General features: G+C 46.0%; 1 protein-coding gene across 1 annotated transcript in view; it reads left to right on the top strand.

Annotated features, from left to right (window-relative positions):
• The first annotated feature begins 720 nt into the window (after positions 1–720).
• shank1 (SH3 and multiple ankyrin repeat domains 1) overlaps positions 721–22,382 on the top strand; it is a 223,434-nt gene continuing 201,772 nt past the window's right edge. The window contains exons 1-2 of the mRNA XM_068019684.1: positions 721–744; positions 5,509–5,718. Of these exons, the coding sequence (XP_067875785.1) occupies positions 5,509–5,718 (210 nt within the window). The 5' untranslated portion in view covers positions 721–744. The remainder of the gene's footprint in view (positions 745–5,508; positions 5,719–22,382) is intronic.

The following is a 22,382-nucleotide window of genomic DNA, read 5'->3' as shown; positions in this document are numbered from 1 at the left end:
AACCCCTAAAACAAAGCAGCTATTTTCATGGTAATGCTGAACAAAAACCTCTAAGTGAATCTTATGCTGTGTTTATATGTAGGCGCGGTTCTAACAGGAGCACGTGGCGTAAAGGAGCTATTACATTGCTGTGCTGGGTTTAGGAAGCTGACACTATACCAGTGGGAAGACTGAGAGTGATCATCATGTGTAGTCATCGCGATCTTAACCAGCTGACAGAAATTGTGTTGCCCAGGTTCTGGATGATTCTTAACCGTGTGCATTCACACAGATGAAGCTGTGCTGTAATCGAGCACTGTGTGTTGAGGGCAATTTAAAATGGCACCCAGGGTTACCTCAGCTTGTTCAGTGCAGGTGAGGATGCTCTGTGTGATTTGCAACGCTGTGTGTGTGTGTGTCAGCTGTGGCTCAGTAGGTAGGACTCTTGTATCTGAGTCAGACGGTTGTAGGTTTGAGTCCCACTCCAGAGACTTGAGTATAAATGCCACTGCTGAGGGAGTGCTGTGCTGTCAGAGGTACCGTCTATTGGATGAGACATTAAACCGAGGCCCCTATTGCCCTAACAGGATGATGCAAAAGATCCTCTTACACTATTCTGAAGAAGAGCAGTGGAGTTATCCCCGGTGTCCTGCTCAATATCTATCCCTCAATCAATGTCATTTAAAGTAGATTTTCTGGTCACAGTGCTGTTTGTGGGAGATTTCCCTGTGCAAATTGGCTTCTGTGCTTCCTTACATTATAACAGTGGTAATGCTTCAAAAATAAAATAATTTAATTGGTTGTAGTGTGCTTTGGGACATTCTGAGGCTGTGAAAGGTGCTATATAAATGCAGGTGCCTCTTTGTATGGATAACACAGGTAGGACCTAGACGGGAGGGCAATGTTAACAGGATGCAAACGGGGAGCTGCAAAGAATATATAGCTCCACCAATATGCAACCTGCGAGATGGCTCTGGGCCTGCGCCTTTAAGTGTTGCAGCTTCATGGGATCATAACAGACAAAACAAAATCTTGTACGTTTGGGAAAAGTGTGAGCACTTCTTACACATTCCTTTACTTCATTCAGATATAGAGACCTGAGCTTCTGAAATCACAGAAATGCTTAATATTTAATAACTATTCTGCAGCTGTGACTATATGCTGATAAAATGAAATAGTGTAATATTTAAAGCATTCGTAGCTTTCATGTTGAGCTGTTTTCATGAACAGTCCCCATTCAAACCCTTTATTGTTATCCTGTAGGCACCACTTGGATCAGTAAGTAGCACTTGCATCTCTGAGTCAGGTGGCCATGGTTTTATTTCCCACTCCAGAGACTTGAGTGCATGATGTAGGCAGACATTCCTGTGCAGTGCTGAGCGAGTGCTGCCCTGTCAGAGGTGCTGGCTTTAAGATGGGATGTAAAATCAAGGCGCTATTTTGATAAACAGGGGTGTTCTCCCTGGTCAATATTTATCCCTGAACCAACGTTACCAAAATTGATAATCTAGTCGCTATCTTATTGCTGTTTGTGGGAGCTTGCTGTGCACAAATTGGCTGCTGCCTTTTTCTACATCTATTAGAATCAATTCTGAGAGATAGAATAAACTGCCACTTAGACATGGATTAATCAGGGATTGTCAGCATGGATTTGTTAAGGGAAGGTCATGTCAAGTAACGAGGAGGATTGATGAGGGTAGTGCAGTGGATGTGGTCTACATGGATTTTAGTAAGGCATTTGGCAAGGTTCCACATGGCAGGCTGGTCAGAAAAATAAAAGCCCCTGGGATACAGGGGAATGTGGCAAGTTGGATCCAAAATTGGCTCAGTGACAGAAAACAAAAGGTAGTGGTCAATGGATGTTTTTGTGAATGGAAAGCTGTTTCCAGTGGCATTCCACAGGGCTCAGTATTGGGTCTCTTGCTGTTTGTGGTATATATTAATGATTTGGACTTAAATGTGGGAGGCATGATTGTGAAATTTGCAGATGACACAAAAATTGGTCGTGTAGTTGATGATGAAGAGGATAGTCGTAGACTTCAGAATGATATCAATGGTTTTGTTGAGTGGGCGGAAAAGTGGCAAATGGAAATCAATCCAGAGAAGTGTGAGGTAATACATTTGGGGAGGGTAAACAATGCAAGGGAATACACAATAAATGGGAGGATATTGAGAGGGGTAGAAGAAATGAGATACCTTGGAGTGCATGTCCACAGGTCCCTAAAGGTGGCAGGACAGGTAGATAGAGTGGTGAAGAAGGCATATGGAATGCTTTCCTTTATTGGCCGAGGTATAGAATACAAAAGCAGGGATGTAATGCTGGAACTGTATAAAACGCTGGTTAGGCCACAGCTGGAGTATTGTGTGTTCTGGTCACCACATTACAGGAAGGACATCATTGCTCTGGAGAGAGTACAGAGGAGATTTACAAGAATGTTGCCAGGGCTTGAACGTTGCAGCGATGAGGAAAGATTGGATCTGCTAGGGTTGTTTTCCATAAAACAGAGGAGGCTGAGTGGTGACTTCATTGAGGTGTACAAAATTATGAAGGGTCTAGATAGAATAGACAGGAAGGACCTGTTTCTCCTTGCAGAGAGGTCAATTACCAGGAAGCACAGATTTAAGGTGATTGGTAGAAGGATTAGAGGGAACATGAGGAATAACCTTTTCACCCAGAGGGTGGTGTTCACTGCCTGGATCAGTGGTGGAGGCAGAAACCCTCAACTCATTTAAAAGGTACCTGGAGATGGACCTGAAGTGCTGTAACTTGCAAGGCTATGGGCCAGGTGCTGGAAGGTGGGATTAGATTGGACGGCTAGTTTTTTCAGCCGGCGCAGACACCGATGGGCTGAATGGCCTCTTTCTGTGCCGTAACTTTTCTATGGTTCCATTACAACAGTGACTAACTACACTTCAAAAGTACTTTATTGGCTGACAAACATTTTAGGATGTGAAAGGCGCTATAGAAGTGTATGATTGATTCCCTTTTTATACGTCGGCCCTTTTAACGATTACAGGAGTCACTCTGCTGCAAGAGTAACGTGAAGGAATGTTGTCACAGAGACATGCACAGGCTGTACATTACCAGATAGGAGTGACTTGTTCCCTTTTAATCGTTGTGTACAGTACATGTACAGGTACTGACACTGTGAGATACACGGGCTGTATGGTACCAGTAAGGAGTTGCTCGCTGACACACAGGCTTATACAGAAAGGATGTCTCGTTCAGGTACTGGATACAAGCAGAGTTTCTGGTGATTAGAGTAGAAAACGCCTGGGTGAAGCTCTCTGTGGTACGATAGTAATGGTGAAGTTTGTTCCCACTGTGGTGGCACAGTTAGATTCCTATTTATATCACTGATGCGTTTACCTTTTTATATATTTGGGTTAATACAGCAATTTATAGCTTCTTATTCTTATTTTCAAATTAGAATTTCTTAATAGAAAAAGAAGCCATGTGTTCCATTGCCTGTTAATGGGGGTTTGTCTGCTCTGATACATTATTTATCACATAGCTTATTGATTCCAGTAATTTTTGCAGGCTTCAGATAGAGAGGAAACTTTGAATAAAACATGAAATCGACTGGTACAGAGCAACTAGGATAATGCAGGGGGACACAGTGTTAGAGTAACGGGGAATACTCTAACCACAGGTCTTTTAAAATCCCAGTGTTCATTTGGTGCGTCACTACAGAGAATGAGCTGGGGTCCAAGTGCCTGCCAGTGGAGATAGGGGTGGGTCGGAGTGTCCATTACTGGAGGAGGGGGTGGGTCGGAGTGTCCATTACTGGAGGAGGGGGTGGGTCGGAGTGTCCATTACTGGAGGAGGGGGTGGGTCGGAGTGTCCATTACTGGAGGAGGGGGTGGGTCGGAGTGTCCATTACTGGAGGAGGGGGTGGGTCGGAGTGTCCATTACTGGAGGAGGGGGTGGGTCGGAGTGTCCATTACTGGAGGAGGGGGTGGGTCGGAGTGTCCATTACTGGAGGAGGGGGTGGGTCGGAGTGTCCATTACTGGAGGAGGGGTGTGGGTCGGAGTGTCCATTATTGGAGAAGCAGGGGGTGGGTTGGAGTGTCCATACAGGAGGAGAGGATGGGTCGGACTGTTCATTACTGGAGGAGAGGGTGAGTCAGTGTCCATTATTGGAGAAGGAATTGCTCTCCGGAAGAGCCAGCATAGAATCGATGGGCTGAATGGCCTCCTTCGGTGCTGTGCTCGTCTATGAAAAGTAGCAGCGAAGGAACAAAGTCTGGCGGATGCTGAGAAGTGTGATGGGACTGGACTAGAAAAGAAAACTCGAGTGACTTTCCTATTTGGATAAGAGCCAAAATCGCCTTCCCTCAGCTCTCTGATTTCTAATTAGATTCTGTCAAACTTAAAGGCCTCCAATTATTTGACGGAGTCGGTCAGGCTTGGCCTTGTTTCAGTCAGATGACTTTCCTCTTTTTTGTTAAAGAGTTGCACGAGCAGTGCGAATATCACTGAGCTGCGCGCTGCCAAAGACCTCAAAAGTTATTCATACAAATCCTCGAAACTGTAGATCCCTAGTGTGTGTTGGAATAGAAAAACCAAAAAGGGAAGCAAATTGGAGCAATTGCAAGGGCCGAATATAACGGGAAATGCGTTAAGGACGTGAAAGGGGTGAGACAGGGCAGATACGGAGAAACTATTTCCTCTGGTGCCGGGGTATCAAGAACGAGGGTACAGAATATAATTAAAGCTGGGCCATCGAGTGAAATCAGGAGGCACATTTTCACACAAAGGGGAGTGGGAATCCGGAAAACACTCTGCCAAAAGTCTGTGGATACTGGAGGTGGTCGGTGGGGGGGGCGGCTGCTGGATGTGAGGAACAATTGGAGCTTTGAGGACTGGGTTAGGTGGATTATTGAGGGACGCTGAGCTAAGGCGGGAAAAGGAACGGAGCTAGGATGCTGATCAGTGATCTGACTGAATGGTGGCAGACTCGAGGGGTTGAGCAAAGCACCTCCTGTTCCTCTGAATAAATCATGGCGCATTTTCACCCCAATTGTAGGAAAGGGGCGGAATGATTTGTCACCGTCATATATGCGCACACGTGCATGCTCACACTGTGCTTGAAAGAATAAAGGTTGGGGGCGGAGGCAGATATGTTGTTTTACTCTGATAGGAAAGGGACCTTTGAAAGCAGTGCTGGATGCACTCTGTGTACGTGAATGGAGTGAAGCGCTTTGGGTGAAATAGTGTGGAGGGGGCGAGAAAGCTGATCACCTTTCGTAACCTTGTGCTTGGAGACTTGCTGGGAGCAATAATATGGATAAACAAGGCAAGAATTTCTTATTCCCTTCTTTAATTTTGTAAGCCAGCAGAGATTGCTACACTTGTGTGTACGTGTGTGTGTGTGTTTTTCTCTTTTACAGATCCAGGGTGTTCTGTGTTGGAAGGAAGTACGTCTGGGAGCTCATTAATAAAAGGCTATAGTTAGCATCTCTCTCTCTCTCCTGCAGCTCTCTGTGATGCAGAGCCTGCCTTGTGTTCAAAGGCTCCGCTGAAAGATGCCTCAGAGCCCAGTTTCCAGTGAGGATGACAGGCGGAGCGTTCCCGAGTATCCAGGGGAGTCTGATACTGACAGCTCCGGGGAGGAGCCCATACGAGGCGGCGGCACCACCAGCACTGCCCCGGCCCCGAAACCGAGAGATAGGAGCATCGACACCGACTTCAGCATGATGGTCTTTCGCATTGGCATCCCGGACCTGCAGCAGACGGTAAGGGAAGTCTCTGCGGGCAGGGCAATTCAACTGGGAGAGGAGCGCAGGGAAGGCAGGAACGTGCTGCTGGAGATACTTGTGCAATGGACTTGGGGTTTGATGTGTGCATGTTACATTCCGATCAGTGTTGCGATCTTCCCATTCCAACTTTTCCAAGCCATGTCCTCCCCAGAGTTGCAATTAAGCCGAGAAGTTCGAAACTGTCCCAAATGAGCACAAAGTTCTTCCCAATCTCTCATTCATAAAGGCAAAACAATTTTGCTGCGTGTCAGACTTAGAAAGGAAGTATCAGCCCTAATTTAGCTCGTTGCACTCTGGTCTCTGGGTCAGGTCATGGGTTCAAGCGCCACTCCAGGCTGACACACCCAGTGCCATACTGAAGGAGTGCAGCACTTTCGGAGGTGCCGCCTTTCAGATGAGACATTAAACCGAGGCGCTTCTTTCTGCCCCGTCTGGTGGATGTCAAACATCACGGGACACTATTCCAATAAAGAGTTCTCCCCAGGGTCCTGGCCAATATTTTTCCATCTCCGTCAATATCACGAGAAACAGATAATTGGGTCAGTATCCACATTGCTGTCTGTGGGATCTTCCTGTACACAAATTGGCTGCCGCGTTTTCTACATTATTGTGGTGTCTACACTTCATAAAGTGCTTAATTGACTGTACAGCACTTTGAGACAAGCCCGGTGTTCATAAAGGCAAATCGGGCACAACATTGCAAGAGGCATAAGGCTCCACTTCACTCCTGTCATTAGCAGTACCTTATCCAAGCAGTCACTCTCTCTCTGTGAACAACAGAGAATCTCATAACAGATTATTACAGAACTTTGGAGAGCTAGAAGACAACTAAACCCAGCAAAAGGAAAACACCTCTGGGGATTAGGCAGGAGTTTTATAAGTTAAACCATATATGCACATTTTTGATCCATACGACCGCTTTCTACATTCCACTTGCGAATCTCTCAATCTATCCACACGTTCCCGTTGAAGATATGTTTCTGACGCTTGATTGACCCGCTCCCTCACACGTTGGCGAGCAATTAGTGTTTTAAGGTTTCACCAGTTTATTGTGACACTTGCCGAAAGTGAGAATTCTACTGTCACGGACACGCTACGCTATGACTGCTACTTGTGTGCATGCGTGTTAATGAGTGGGCGCACACAGCAGTTCCACGTGTCGTTCCGTGCTAGATCCGTGTGATGTTGACATAGAGAGTGTGGGGCAAAAGCGCCAACACCACATGGTTGGGGCACAGAGAGTGGTGAGAATGTGAAATGTGCCACCACTGAGTAATTAAGGCAAATAGCATGGATGCATTAGAGGAGACGCTAGATAAGTACATGAGGGAGAAAGGAATAGAAAGGTGTCTTGATCGGATGAGATGAAGTAGGGTGGGAGGAGGCTCATGTGGAGAATGAACACAGCATCGACCTGTAAGGCCGAATGGCCTGTTTTTGTGCTATAAATTCTATGTAACCTCACATTTTGAAATGTCGAAGGTTTTTTTTTTAACAACAAGTCAGTGATTTCCTGCTGGTTTGTTCAATCTGGAGCAGGAAGAGCCATTAATTGGCAAACTTAACCTCACCAGCAGCATTTAGCCTCCAAGCTGATCTACACTGATGAGACTGTGTCACTTTAAAGGGGCAGGCCAGGTTAGCACCTTAGCAACTAAACGAGCTTGAGTGTGGCCTACCATTCCCCATAGCAACAACACGGTAGATGAGCTGTTGGATTTCTGAGCTGCTTTCTTGTGGATTTTAGCATACACTAAAAAGACTTCAGTGCTGATCATATAGGCACTTCGAGATGGTTACTGCTAACCTCAGTGTCCATATGCTAATGAGTAAAATTTGTCAGGGTTCCCATCTGTAGGCGCAGAGCGAGAGAGTGGGTTTGAGCTCCAGTGTTATGCCTGCCATGACCACATGCTGTCCACTGTCTTGTTACTATGGCTACGGTCATGGAATAATTATGTACTGGGCCCTGGACTAATTAATCTAGAGGGCGTGAGCTCAGATGCCACTATGGCAGTTTGAGAGTTGAATTCAGTTAAACAGTTTAGAAAGGAGAGGACAAGATTGAGTGGGCTGTGATGCTGGCCACGGTCGAATAGTGGGGCAAGCGGTCACTTTCTAAACTCACGGGGGGAAAGCGCCTACTTGATTGGAGCACTAGGGAGGTGGGGTAGGCAATCAGGTGCCTTGGAACCAGATTCCCAGCAAGAGTTAACCCCTTCAGGAGAGAAGGGGAGCAGACAGTGTGAATCTGTGCAAGTAATAAATGCATCCAGCACTCGCAGGGTTACTTTCAATAGAGGGGAAGTGGAGGGTGGGAATTGATATACACACATGTACATACTCGAAATCACCATGGGGATTCACGCTCATTGTCCTTTTGATAACAACTTGCATTTATATAGCACCTTTAATGTAGTAAACGTCCTAAGGTGCTTCACAGGAGCGTTATTAAACAAAATTTGACACTGAGCCACATATAGAGATATTGAGATAGTAAAAAGATAGGTTTTAAGGAGCGTCTTAAAGGAGAATGACAGAGAAGTGGGGAGGTTTAGGGAGGGAATTCCAAAGCTCAGGGCTTCGGCAGCTGAAGTCACAGCAACTGACCATGTAGTGATTAAACCTGGGACGCACAGGAGGCCAGAGTTGGAGGAGTTCAGATACCTCGGAGGGTTGTGGGGCTGGAGGAGATTACAGAGATAGGGAGGGAATGAGGCTGTGGAGGTGAGCGAACAGGACTTGGTGCAAGTTAGGATGCAGGAAGCAGAGATTTGGATGAACAGAACATCAATATTAACCTCAAACGTTGTCCAGTAAACGTGGAAACACATTCAGCTGTGTACCCTCGACCTGTATTATTCCTTCCTCCGTGCTCTTGCCATTGACAGCTCCACGGTAAAGATCCCCAGGTTTTGCACCGCCCCTGAGATCAGCTCTCAGATCCTGCAAAAAAAATTCTTTCCTGAGAGCTAACAGTTAGAATTGTAGCATTGTAGAATTTCCCAGCATCGAAGGAGGCCATTTGGCCCATCATGCATGTGCTAGCTCTCTGAAAGAGCTACCGCAGTTAATCCCACTTCTCTGCCATTTTCCCCACACCATTTACATTTTTTCCCTTTTTTTTTTTGCTAACTTCCCTCTTGGAGCTAGCCTTTGGCTCAGTGGCAGCCATTCCTGACTCTGGGTCAGAAGGTTCCAGGTTCGAATCCTGCTCCAAACAGTTCTGGAGAATGGAGCTCCGACTTGGGATTCTCGGCTGATATCCAGCAGGATACTCATGTCTGGTGGGTGTGGGTATAGGTGCCCACCCTTTCCCCCCCCCCCCCCTCCCCACCTTCACCTCACTGTTTGGGCTGTAAATGCTCATAAAGTCCTATTGCTGTGTAGGACAAACCCCTATCAGCTGCTATAAAGATGGTTGTGGCCCTGGAAAAGAGTGTTCATGCCTCAGCCTATTTATCAGCCTCTGAAACTTTCCACTATCTCTCATTATTCTATCTAAGGGAGGAGGGTGAACACATGAAAACAATAAATACGCCACCTTATCAGACTGTTAATCAGCCTGCGAATCCTTCCACATGATGATGGTGTAGTGGTAATGTCACTGGATTGGTAATCCAGAGGCCCAGGCTAATGCCTTGGGGACACAGATTCAAATCCCACCATGGCAGCTGGTGGAATTTAAATTCAATTAATTGAAAATCTAGAATTAAAAGCTAGTCTCAGTAATGGTGCCATGAAACTTATCATTGATTGGTGTAAAAAAAACCATCTGGTTCACTCATGTCCTTGAGGGAAGGAAATCTGCTGTCCTTACCTGGTCTGGCCTACATGTGATTCCAGCCCCACAGCCAGGTGGTTGACTCTCAACTGCCTTCTAAAATGGCCTAGCAAGCCACTCAGTTACGGATGGGCAACAAATGCTGGCTTTGCCAGCGGAGCCCACATCCCATGAAAGAATCAAAAAAACACTTCACGCTGTTCCCTGCAGTGAAGAAAGCAAAGACATTTATTTTATTTATTTAGAGATACAGCACTGAAACAGGCCCTTCAGCCCACCGAGTCTGTGCCGACAATCAACCACCCATTTATACTATTCCTACATTAATCCCATATTCCTACCCCATCCCCACCTTCCCTCAATTCCCCTACCACCTACCTACACTAGGGGCAATTTACAATGGCCAATTTACCTATCAACCTGCAAGTCTTTGGCTGTGGGAGGAAACTGGAGCACCTGGCGGAAACCCACGCGGTCACAGGGAGAACTTGCAAACTCCGCACAGGCAGTTCCCAGAGTTGAACCCAGGTCGCTGGAGCTGTGAGGCTGCGGTGATAACCACTGCGCCACTGTGCCGTCCACCATGGCAGCTTTTCCTTTTGAAAAGCTTTTCAGGGCTTCAGCTTCCACCATGGATTGAGGAAGGCAGTGTTTCCTCTGTGTGCACAGAAACACTTCAAGGTGAGACGAAGGGCCTGTTTCTGTGCTGTATAATTCTTGAGTGTAATAAACAGGCCACGCACAGCCAACGTTCTCTCTAAGATGTATGCATGCGCGATCGCTCAGTGCACTAAACAGGACGCTCACACCTAAGAAAAATTAGAGGGAACATTACTGGGAGGCCGTGATAATCCGTGGCCTTCCCTGTCCTCACAAGCCTCTCTCTTTGTTTTTTATTCCTTCTGCTGTTAACAGCAGGAGTATCGAGTGTTGGTGACCACTGATGCACCATGAGGATAAAAAAACAATTCCTTGCACGCTCATTTTCACTTCTGTTCTTTATGGCTGCCACTGTTTCCATTTTTTTTGAGCTGGCCATCGGAATTTCTGGCTGGGCTTGGGGATGGTGGGGTAGGTGCTCGTGGACCTCCCCTGCCATTGCTCTGGATGACGCTGACGATACGCTCCTTTGTCAGGATGTTGTTCCATGCAGTGCAATGTGTTCTGTCGCCAAACGTTAAAAGGATTCTATAGGGTGTAGAGGGAGAAATTATTTCCTCTTTCAGTTGGTGCAAGTCCATTCTGGAGCGAAATCAGGAAGTATGATAGCAAACTGAAAATCAGAAATCTGGAAAATTCTTCCACCTAAAAGGCCGTGGGTTCAGTGGGACAATCAGAAGTTTCAAGACTGAGATTGATAGATTTTTGTTAGCTAAGGGTATTGAGGGGTATGAAGCAATGGCAGATGAATGGAGTTCAGGTGCAGATCAGCCGTGATCAAATTGCCTGGTGGAGCAGGCTCGAGGGGCTGAATGATCTCTTCCTGTCCCTAGCGGGAAGCTCCTGGTGTAACTGGAGTGTGTTGAACTGATGCAATAAGAGAGTGTACACATGTTGAAATCTCCGGACACTTCCCAGAACTGATTATCCATCCGTTGATTTGCACGGAGGGCAGCGCTTAAAGTTTATTCATTTAATTTCGAGGCAGTTCAGAGCTCGCCAGCTGCACTAGCCTCCAATCGGAGCTGTGGAGAAGGGGGAGGGGAGCGAGAGCAGCCACAGTTCTTCGAGAAAATCCAATGACATCTAATTTGCTGTTCCACTCTTCAGCTCGCCTACACAGAGAGGTGGATCACATTTCAACACATTTACAAACTAGCTTTATTACATTATTACAGTGCGAGCTGTCTCTTCAAGCACTGTCTGTCTTGCGTGGCAAGGGTGCAGAGGGACCTCATGAGGAGACTGTGTGTGAAGTACACAGAGAGAGGGAGCATCTTAGGCTATCAGTGCATATAGCGTTCAGATAAAACTCCAACTCCCCTCCCCATATCCAAATTCAAAGATAGAAAAAAACTTGCATTTCTTGCCTTTTGCAACCTCAGGATTTCCCACAGCACTTTACAACCAACGGTGTAGTTTTGTTTTTGAAGTGTAGTCACTATTGAAGAAAACTCGGCAGCCAATTTGAGCACAGCAAGCTCCCACAGACAGCAAGGTAATAAAGGCCAGATCATCTGTTTTTTTTGTACTGTTGGATGAGGGATAATTATTGGCCAGGACACCGGGGAGAACTCCCATGCTCTACCTCAAAATAGTGGTCATGGAATCTTCTGTGTCCACCTGAGGGACCAGATGGGACCTCAGTTTAACATATTCAAAAGACGGCACCTCCAGCAGTGCTGCACTCCCTCGGTAATGGCACTGGGAGTGTCGGCCTCGGTTTTGTTCTCAAGTTTATGGAATGGGATTTGAGCCCACGACCTCCTGACTCAGAGGCCCTCATTGAACCGTGTGTACGTACAGTGCCTTGGCATAATGTTGAGCTTAGGTTTTACCCTCAGTCCCTGTTGAGTCAGCTTAGGCCTTCAATGGCTCGGGCCTTGGGTTAAGGGGGAGAAAGCAGCTCCTGATCAACATCCAGCCAGAAAGCGGCCACTGGGGTGAAGAATCGGATGTGTGGAACCAAGAGTCATTGGCTTGGGAGATTATTATATGGCTGATGAAGAATTGTGGTTTTTGAGGGAAATGAATATTCGAAGGCGAAGAAGGTACAAGGGCTAGGGGGAGACCCCTACATGACTAAACTCTGGAATTCCTTCCCTAAACCTCTCTGCCTCTCTCTCCTCCTTTAAAACGCGCCTTAAAATCTACCTCTTGGAGAAAGCTTTTGGTTACCAGTCTTAATATGTCCTTATGTAGCTCGGTGTCAGATTTTGTTTGATGATGCTCCTGTGAAGCATCCTGCAATTTTATTTGACTATGTTAAGGGTGCTATGTAAATGCAAGTTGCTGTCGTAATTTGGAAATTTAGCTCAAATTAACAATCAGTATACTTAAATTGGGTTGGGAATATCAATCTGATTACCATTCACCTCACTCTGCTTCCTGCTCTTCCTTGACGTCAGTCTCTTTAACAGCCAGCCAATGATGAATGAGATGTAGGAACAGGAGGCCATTCAGCCCCTCGAGACTGTTCCACCATTCAATGAGATCATGGCTGACCTGTGACCTAACTCCAAATACTTGGCCCCATATCCCTTAACAACTATGGTTAACAAAATCCTCTCAATCTCAGTTTTAATGTTAACAAATGATTTAGCAGCTTCAGATGTTTCTTAAATCTTGGTTTTTCCAAAGTTTTTATTTTAAAAAAATTACATTACAGAACAGCAGACTACAAACCTCTCTGGTCTCCAGCTACTTTCATCACAACAATTTGCATTTAAATAACCTCTTCAACGTAGTAAATCGCTCCAAAGTGCTTCACGGGAGTCAAAAAATTGGACAGAAATTGGCACCGTCCACCACCAAGAGAATTGAGATGTTTTCCAGAACTTGGGGCTAGACGTCCGAACACGCAGCTGCCAGTGGTGGAGCAGAGGAAGTGTGGCATGCACAAGAGACCAGAACTGCAGTGATCTTAGAGGGTTGTGCTGATGGAAGAGGTTACAGATATAGGGAGGGGGTGAGGCCATGGAGGGATTTGAAAATATGAATGAGAACTTTAAAATCCAGGGGTTGCCAGAGTGTAGACCAGCGAGCATAGAGGTGATGGGTGAACGAGTAAAGAGTTAGGATACAGGCAGCTGAGATTTGCATGAGCTCAATCATGGAGGGTGTAAGATTGGGGGGGTGGTGGTGTGCAGCATTGGAGAGCGTTGGAATAGTTGGACTCTAGGGGCAAGAAACAAGGATGCGTTGAGGGCTGAAGTTTTGAATCTTAGAGCGTAAGAACTAGGAGCAGGAGTAGTTCAATTCAGCCCCTCGAGCCTGCTCCGCCATTCAATACGATCATGGCTGATCTCATCTCGGCCTCAACTCCACTTTTCTTCCCATTCTCTATGACCCTTCAACCCATTACTAATTAGCAATCTGTCTATCTCCTCCTTAAATTTACTCAATGTCCCGGCATCCACCGCACTCTGGGGTAGTGAATTCCACAGATTCACGACCCTTTGAGAGAAGTAATTTCTCCTCATCTCTGTTTTAAATCTGCTACCCCTTATCCTAAAACTATGACTTCTTGCTCTAGATTGCCCCACAAGAGGAAACATCCTCTCCTATGTCTATTTTGTCAATCCCCTTAATCATCTTATATACCTCAATTAGATCTCTTCTAATTCTTCTCGACTCCAGAGAGTAAAGGGCTAAACTGCTCAATCTCTCTTCACAAGACAAACCCCTCATCTCTGGAATCAATCTAGTGAACCTCCTCTGAATTACATCCTTTCTCAAGTAAGGGGACCAAAACTGTATGCAATACTCCAGGTGCAGCCTCACTAATGCCTTGTACAGTTGCAGCAACACTTCCATACTTTTAAACTCTATTCCTTTAGCAACAAATGCCAAAATTCCGTTTGCCTTCCTTATCACCTGCTGTACCTGCAAACTAGTTTTCTGTGATTCATGCATGAGGACACCCAGATCCCTCTGCACCGAAGCACTCTGAAGTTTCTCTCCATTTCGATAATAATTTGCCTTTCTATTCTTCCGACCAAAATGGATAACCTCACACTTATCCACGTTAAAATCCATCTGCCAAATTTTGGCCCATTTATCTAATCTATCCATATCCATGAGTAGGTTTCTTGTTTCTTTATTGCAACTTACTTTCTGACCTATTTTAGTGCCGTCTGAAAATTTGGCTATAGTACCTTCTATCCCTGCATCCAAGTCATTAATATAGATTGTAAATAGTTGGGGCCCAAGGACCGAACCCTGTGGCACCCCACTAGTTACATCTTGCCAACCAGAAAAAGACCCATTTATCCCGACTCTCTGTTTTCTGTTGGTTAGCCAATCCTCTATCCAAGCTAATAAATTGCCCCTAACCCCATGTGAACTTACCTTGCGTATTAACCCTTTGTGCAGCACCTTATCAAATACCTTCTCGAATTCCAGATAAACTACATCTACAGGATCCCCTTTATCCACTTTGCTTGTTACAGCTTCGAAGAACCCTAGCAAATTCGTCAAACATGATGTACCCATCATAAAACCATGCTGACTCTGATGGATTGCGTTTTGAATCTTAATTAAGCAATAAAGTGCAAGCTGCAGAAGCAGCACCCAGGAGATCAATCACCTAAAAGGCTCCCAGACAATCCATGATGATTGAGAACAATCAAAAAGGGTGAGGCTTCTTGGGCCTTGTAAGGTTTAGGATCATCTTTATCTTTCACATGAATGTGAGCTCTTGGAAGCAAGCGATAGAGAGACGTCTGATTAACAAACCCAGCATGTACAAGACTTATGAGGTTGACGTAAATTATTATCGCCAGCAACAAGCCTCAGTAACTGAGTCTGAATGACTGTACACTGGATTGCTGTACCTTATATAGTTCATTACATGAGGTAAGTGTAGTGTTAGCATGTAAGCGTGTCTATAGTACACATGGTATTAACGCGTTAGTGGTTGTGCAGACCACCTCTCCCTTTCACGAATGCTCATTGGCAATATTATCTGTTTATTGCTCTATGGACATTTCACACACACATGATTAGCCAAGGCCGGCCTGGAGAATCCTTACCTCTTCATCATTCTGGGTTTTTATGAGACTGAAGCCTTTTTCTGTTCACAAGACCAAAACCTTCACCGGACACCTGTGCAATAAATAATATTCCACGGTCAGGCCATTCCACATTTAACATTCTCGCACTTGTATCATTTGCTTGTACAAAAACAACTTGCATTTATATAGTGCCTTTAACATAGTAAAACATCCCAAGGTGCTTTCCAGGACCGTTATCAAACATAATTTGACACCAATCGGCATCTTTTGGGCCTCCTTATCTCGAGAGACAATGGATACGCGCCTGGAGGTGGTCAGTGGTTTGTGAAGCAGCGCCTGGAGTGGCTATAAAGGCCAATTCTGGAGTGACAGGCTCTTCCACAGGTGCTGCAGAGAAATTTGTTTGTTGGGGCTGTTGCACAGTTGGCTCTCCCCTTGCGCCTCTGTCTTTTTTCCTGCCAACTACTAAGTCTCTTCGACTCGCCACAATTTAGCCCTGTCTTTATGGCTGCCCGCCAGCTCTGGCGAATGCTGGCAACTGACTCCCACGACTTGTGATCAATGTCACACGATTTCATGTCGCGTTTGCAGACGTCTTTATAACGGAGACATGGACGGCCGGTGGGTCTGATACCAGTGGCGAGCTCGCTGTACAATGTGTCTTTGGGGATCCTGCCATCTTCCATGCGGCTCACATGGCCAAGCCATCTCAAGCGCCGCTGACTCAGTAGTGTGTATAAGCTGGGGGTGTTGGCTGCTTCAAGGACTTCTGTGTTGGAGATATAGTCCTGCCACCTGATGCCAAGTATTCTCCGAAGGCAGCGAAGATGGAATGAATTGAGACGTCGCTCTTGGCTGGCATACGTTGTCCAGGCCTCGCTGCCGTAGAGCAAGGTACTGAGGACACAGGCCTGATACACTCGGACTTTTGTGTTCCGTGTCAGTGCGCCATTTTCCCACACTCTCTTGGCCAGTCTGGACATAGCAGTGGAAGCCTTACCCATGCGCTTGTTGATTTCTGCATCTAGAGACAGGTTACTGGTGATAGTTGAGCCTAGGTAGGTGAACTCTTGAACCACTTCCAGAGCGTGGTCGCCAATATTGATGGATGGAGCATTTCTGACATCCTGCCCCATGATGTTAGTTTTCTTGAGGCTGATGGTTAGGCCAAATTCATTGCAGGCAGACGCAAACCTGTCGATGAGACTCTGCAGGCATTCTTCAGTGTGAGATGTTAAAGCAGCATCGTCAGCAAAGAGGAGTTCTCTGATGAGGACTTTCCGTACTTTGGACTTCGCTCTTAGACGGGCAAGGTTGAACAACCTGCCCCCTGATCTTGTGTGGAGGAAAATTCCTTCTTCAGAGGATTTGAACGCATGTGAAAGCAGCAGGGAGAAGAAAATCCCAAAAAGTGTGGGTGCGAGAACACAGCCCTGTTTCACACCACTCAGGATAGGAAAGGGCTCAATCGGCATAAGGCAATATTAAGATAGAAAACCAAAAGCTTGGTTAAAGAGGTAGGTTTTAAGGAGTGTCTTAAAGGAAAAAAGTGAGGTGGAGAGGTTTAGGGCAGGAATTCAAGAGTTTAGGGCTTGGGCAACTGAAGGTACAGCCACCAATTAAACTCGGGGATGCACAAGAGGCCAGAAGTGGAAAAGCGCAGAGATCTCGGAGGGTTGCAATGCTGGAGGAGATTATAGAGATAGGGAAGGGCGAGGCCAGGGAGGGATGAGAACTTTAAAGTTGAGGCATTGTTGGACGGGGAGCCAGTGCAGTTCAGTGACCACTGGGGTGATGGGTGAATGGGACTTTGTACAGGTTGGGATGCGGGCTGCAGAGTTTTAGACATGCTCATGTTTACAGAGGGTGAAAGGTGAAGGTAACAAAGGCATGGATGAGTGTTTCAGCAGCAGATGAGCTTAGGCGGGTGAATATAGGCAGACTTGGTGATGGAGAGGATATGGGGTCTGAAGCTCAGCTTCAGGTGGTCAAACAAGTCCAGAGTATGATTGAACCATTACTACTCTTGCAGCCTACTCTCCCTATATGCTGCTGACTGGGCAGTGCAGGGATCAAACCTGCAACCTTGGTGTTATTAGCATCACGCTCTATATTAATGTCCCTATATGCTGCTGACTGACCCGTTTTGTTGATTCTTAACCATCCTACTCAAAACTCCTGTGCTCGCTGTGTGGGCTTTAAGCTTTGGGACCCTCTCATAACTCACATGTGACCACACAAGTTCCAGGGTGCTCTTCCCTGCTTCGCCAAGTGGCCCGGCGCTATATAAACACAAGTTATTTTTTATTGCATTATCTCCAGAGGTATCGCTGGGTCTGCAGCCCAGAGTTCCCACACGAGAATGGGGCATTGTGGGATACCATTTCCTTGGCCTCAATTACTCCTCCAGTTAATGGGGCACGCCATTAAATTAGAGCACAGGTAAACTCAGTATGCTCCAAAAAAAACCTCTCATAGGCTGCATTAAAAATACTTCTGCACATCTCTTGTCTCAGAAGAGTGAGAATAGTGCCTGTGGACAGGCAAAGATAGAGTAATGCAATTTGTAACAAGTCTCTGTAGGTTAATATTGGGGAAACTGTGACAGTCGAGAACTGAAGGTTTGGACAAGCAGGACTGAGCACTGGTTGTATTTTTAACACACTTTTGGAGGAAATCTCATAAGGTTTCATTTGCAGCAAGTGGCTGGTATTTATAAAGGCTCCAGCACAGCACATTAATCAAACCCAGCGCCTTGCTGTTTGCTGTGAGTTTGTGTTATTTTTAGCTCACAGGAGAGGTGGCCAGAATATGTGAGCATTTTCTTTCTCGTTGAAAGAATAAGGGGTTGAAATGAAGACCAAGAGCTTTCTTTTTGTGATTTTCTTTCTTCTATCTCTGTCTCTCTGCTTCTTCATACCTCTGTGTGTGTGTCTGTGTTTGTATTTTTCCTTTATCACAGGAGCGTGCCATCCGCGGAGTTAGAGACAGTAGCAACATGATCTTGAAACCTGACATAATTGACTTTAATAGGTGGTTGCGACTGAACTGTGGGGGTGGGGAGAGGCGGAGATCTCATTATTGTTTGGGGGTGGGCTTGCATTAAACCAGAGGTGTCTGCAACAGAGGCGGGCGGGATAGTGTACTCTCATTCCCCCTTTACCCCTCCCTGGGCCATCTCCCCACCTTTCCAAACACAAAGGTTAAAATGGACTCATTTTATTCGCCCCTCCCTTGCCCCTTCCCTCCTCCCCCCCCCCCCCCCACAACCCCCTCAGCCTTTGTTTGGCCTCTGATATCTAATTGGCTCGTCGATGTGGAGGGCAAGGGGGATATCGCAGTTCCCTGACTGAAGTCTGTTGGCAGAATAGGGAGCCATCAGTGAGCTGCTGTGGTTGCCATGGCGACTTGGATAATTGGCCGCAAACAGCTGTTTCTGTAGTAGCGCTGACTCCCCCTCTGATTGGATCATATCTAATAACGCCACATTCACTTGTATATGGACTGCGGGAACCCGGGATAATTCAGAGCTAGATTAGCGTCTGTGAGTAACTTAATTAAAGGCTCCAGGAGCTGGTGTGACAAATAGAATAATATAACCTTTCAAATCTTGCACACAGGGGTTGTCGCTTTGCTGTGTAATGGATAATGAAATCTCCGCTGCCAAGAACTAGCTTTGCCTGCCTCCCCCAACATGGGGCTATCATCTTTCCCTCAAGTAGAGAAGATTAAGGGGCGAGCATTGAGGGATTTAATATGATTAAAGTTGATGGGATAGATATAGAGAAACTACTTCCTCTGGTGGGGAAATGTCCAGAACAAGGGGGCACAACCTTAAAATTAGAGCCAGACCATTCAGGGAATGATGTCAGGAAGCACTTCTTCACGCAAAGGGTAGTGGAAATCTGGAACTCTCTCTCCCCCCTTCCCCCGCCCCCCCCACTCCCCCCACTCCCCCCACCCCAAAAAAAAGTTGAGGATGGGGGGGTCAACATGAAATTTCAATACTTAGAGCGATGGACATGGAAACAAGGCAAGAGTAAAGCAAATAAAGGTGGATGGAATCGTAGTACAGATCAGCCATGTTCTAAGTGAATGGTGGAACAGGCTTGAAGGGCTGAATGGCCTCCTCCTGTAACCATGTTCACCTAGTTTAAAACTCCAAATGGTACAAAAGTAGGGCAACTCGTGTAATGTGTGAACAAAGGGTATGGTAGCTTCGTGGTTATATTATTCAGCTGGTAACCCAGAGGCGTGGACAAATGATCCAGTGGCTTGGGATCAAATCCCACCGTAGCTGGGGAATTTAAATTTAATTAAGTAAATCTGGACGTATCGGTAATGGTGACCGTCAAACTGCTGGATTGTCATAAAAACCCATCTGGTTCACTCATGTCATTTAGAGAAGGAAATCTGCCATCCTCACCCTGTCTGGCCTGCATGTGACTCCAGACCCACAGCAATGTGGTTGACTCTTAATTGCCCTCTGAAATGGCCTAGCAAGCCACTCAGTTCAGGCCAATTAGAGATGGGCAACAAATGCCAGCGACGCCCACCTTCCATGAATGAATAAAAAAAAACCAGCTGTGTATAGGTGTGAATCGAAAGAGTTCAGTTGTGTGGGTGTGAACAGAACCTCGATCCTGTTGTGTATTTTAATAAATGCAGTGATCAAAACCTGGGCTTTCAGTTACCGAAACAACTGAGTGACTTCCCTAGAACCCAGTTTGTGCCATTCAGACACTCGCCTCCCAGTCACCAGTCAGCCTCCATGAGAATGAGTGATTCCTCCTCCCCTGTGCATTAAATGTTACATGTTCATTTACACCTTCGGCTGCTTTGTCACAATATATGAGAATGAACAGAAATGATACCGTCTATCATACTGAACCATTACACACTGCTTTTAAACCTCACCACACCACTGTACACTATTGTACCAGGAGCCAACATGGAACCAGCGTGGGACTGTTATACCCACTCTGTTCCTTCTACATCCAAACACAATCCACTTGATGACTCATTTTGACAGTGCAAAGGGCCAGAGTTCTCTCCTTTCCATTTAATGGAAGAATTCAGAATAAATATTACCAAAACCCTTGTGACCACATAACCTGTAGCCCCCGAGATTGTAAGCCAGTTTTAGCTCAGCTTTTTAGCAGGTAGAAGGAAGTGTGTTTTTACTTTCTTTGGAGGTGTATTCTTGAATGATTTGAAATGATTTAAAGAAAAGGTATCTGTTTCCTCCTCCGGCCCTACCACCCTCCAATAACTCGACATTCCTACAACTCTGGCGTCTTGTGCATTCCCAATTTCCTTCATCTGCCTAGGCCCCAGGCTCTGGAATTCCCTCCTTCTCTGCTTCTCCTCCTTCACGACTCCAATTAAAACCTGCTTCTTTGACCAAGCTTTTGATCGCCTGTCCTAACGTTTCCTTCCTTGGCCTGGCGTCAGCCTTTGAATGATAATGCTCCTGTGACTTTTTCAACTACATAGAAGGGGTAATCTCAATGTCCACAGAGGCCTGGACAGATGAATTTCTATCACTTGAAATTTCTAAAGCCAGTCTGTCCTGAGCTCTGAGGTGCTTTGTGAGCTCATTGGGCCCAATTCTTACTCTGTGTAAGTGAATGGGTTTCGAATGAGTTAGCCTTGCCCCTTGTCTCTCTCTGGGCCCCCTGCCCACCCCCCCCCCCCCCCCCCGCAACTTTCACTCCTTGCCAAGCGCAGTTGAGTTCTGCACATGTCTAACCTCCTCTCTTGCTATTTAATCCTCCAATCACCTCTTCACTCACACTTTTCCTGTTGGAATTGAGCATTCAGCTCGCACATGTCCTAAATTCTGCCATGGAGCATTGCACTCCTCTGCTCCACAGTTAAATAAATGAGATGGATCTGATCATAAAAGGTGGAGAAGGGAAATGGAAAAGAAGGGCAGGGGTGGGGTTTGATGGAGAGAGGCTCTGCATTAAAAGGAGCAAAATGCAAAGACTGGAAAGCAGAAAGAGGTGAGAAAAAGAGCTAAAGCTAGTGAGTGAAATGCATTTGAATGAGGAGAGGGTGACAGAGACCAAAACAGGGAGCACGTACATTGATACTTAAAATGGGAATCAGAGTGCCTCAGTATGAGGAATGGTGATGATTACTGTTGGGGCTCACCCTTCTCCTGCTCGGCACATATTCCAGGGTGATACGACAGAACTGGGTGACATGATGAAAGATGGGATGGAGTTAGAGAGAAACAGGCTGCTTCCGGTGGTTGGGGGGGTTCACGTCTAGCAGCTGTCAATATAAGCTCTAAGTAAATACTGCTTTAGTTTGTCCTCTTTTTATTTTAATAATTTCTGAATGTTGCCCATTCCAAGTGCTAGGATATGGATCAAACCCACCATGAGAAATCAGTTTGACACTCCTCATCTGCAAGTTTAATTTCTTTGCTCTGATTTCCTCTTAGTTCTCCCACAGGCTCTTTCCATCGTGGCGATTGGGGACGTTTTGGCGATAATTTTTTTTTTTAAATCCAATTTTCTTGTAGGACAGTCTGAGGTTTTAATGTATCCTATTGCATCAGATTGTGGGATAGAATTTCACAATTACTGTCTCAGCACCCTGCCGTGACTTGGCCTGAGCGCACTTAGCAGAATGGGGTTTGAAAGGCAAACCTGCCTCATTAAAGTGTTAGTTTTTGGTGAAAGTTCTGTTTGTCTTTTGTTCACATTTTCTCTTGGGTTGGGAGGTTAACATGTCTCTGAAATACTTGACTGGATGTACAGATAGAGCAAAGAATGAGTGGAGACAATTGCATCTTCTGCAAAGCTATGTATCTAATGCTTGGTTCTCCCAGTGTCTCTGAGTGGGTTAAGGAGGAGCACGTTTTATTCATTTGTTCTCTGGATGTGGGTGACACTGTCTAGGCCACATTTATTGCCATCCCTCCTCCCCACCGCCCCCCCCCCCCAATTTAGCTTGAAGTAGTGATTGTTTTTTATTCTGCAATTGCTAGCCCACTTCAGAGAATACCATGTAATATGTGGCTAGAGTCATGTGTAGGCCAGGCCAGGGGACGCAGTCTCAGAATAAGAGGTAGACGATTTAGGACTGAGATGAGGAGAAATTTCTTCACTCAGAGGGTTGTGAATCTTTGGAATTCTGTACCTCAGAGGGCTGGAGGTTCAGTCATT

The sequence above is a fragment of the Heterodontus francisci genome, chromosome 41 (assembly GCF_036365525.1).
Source record: "Heterodontus francisci isolate sHetFra1 chromosome 41, sHetFra1.hap1, whole genome shotgun sequence".
In the NCBI taxonomy this organism is placed as follows: domain Eukaryota; kingdom Metazoa; phylum Chordata; class Chondrichthyes; order Heterodontiformes; family Heterodontidae; genus Heterodontus; species Heterodontus francisci.
This window is presented reverse-complemented; position numbering and strand designations above follow the sequence as displayed.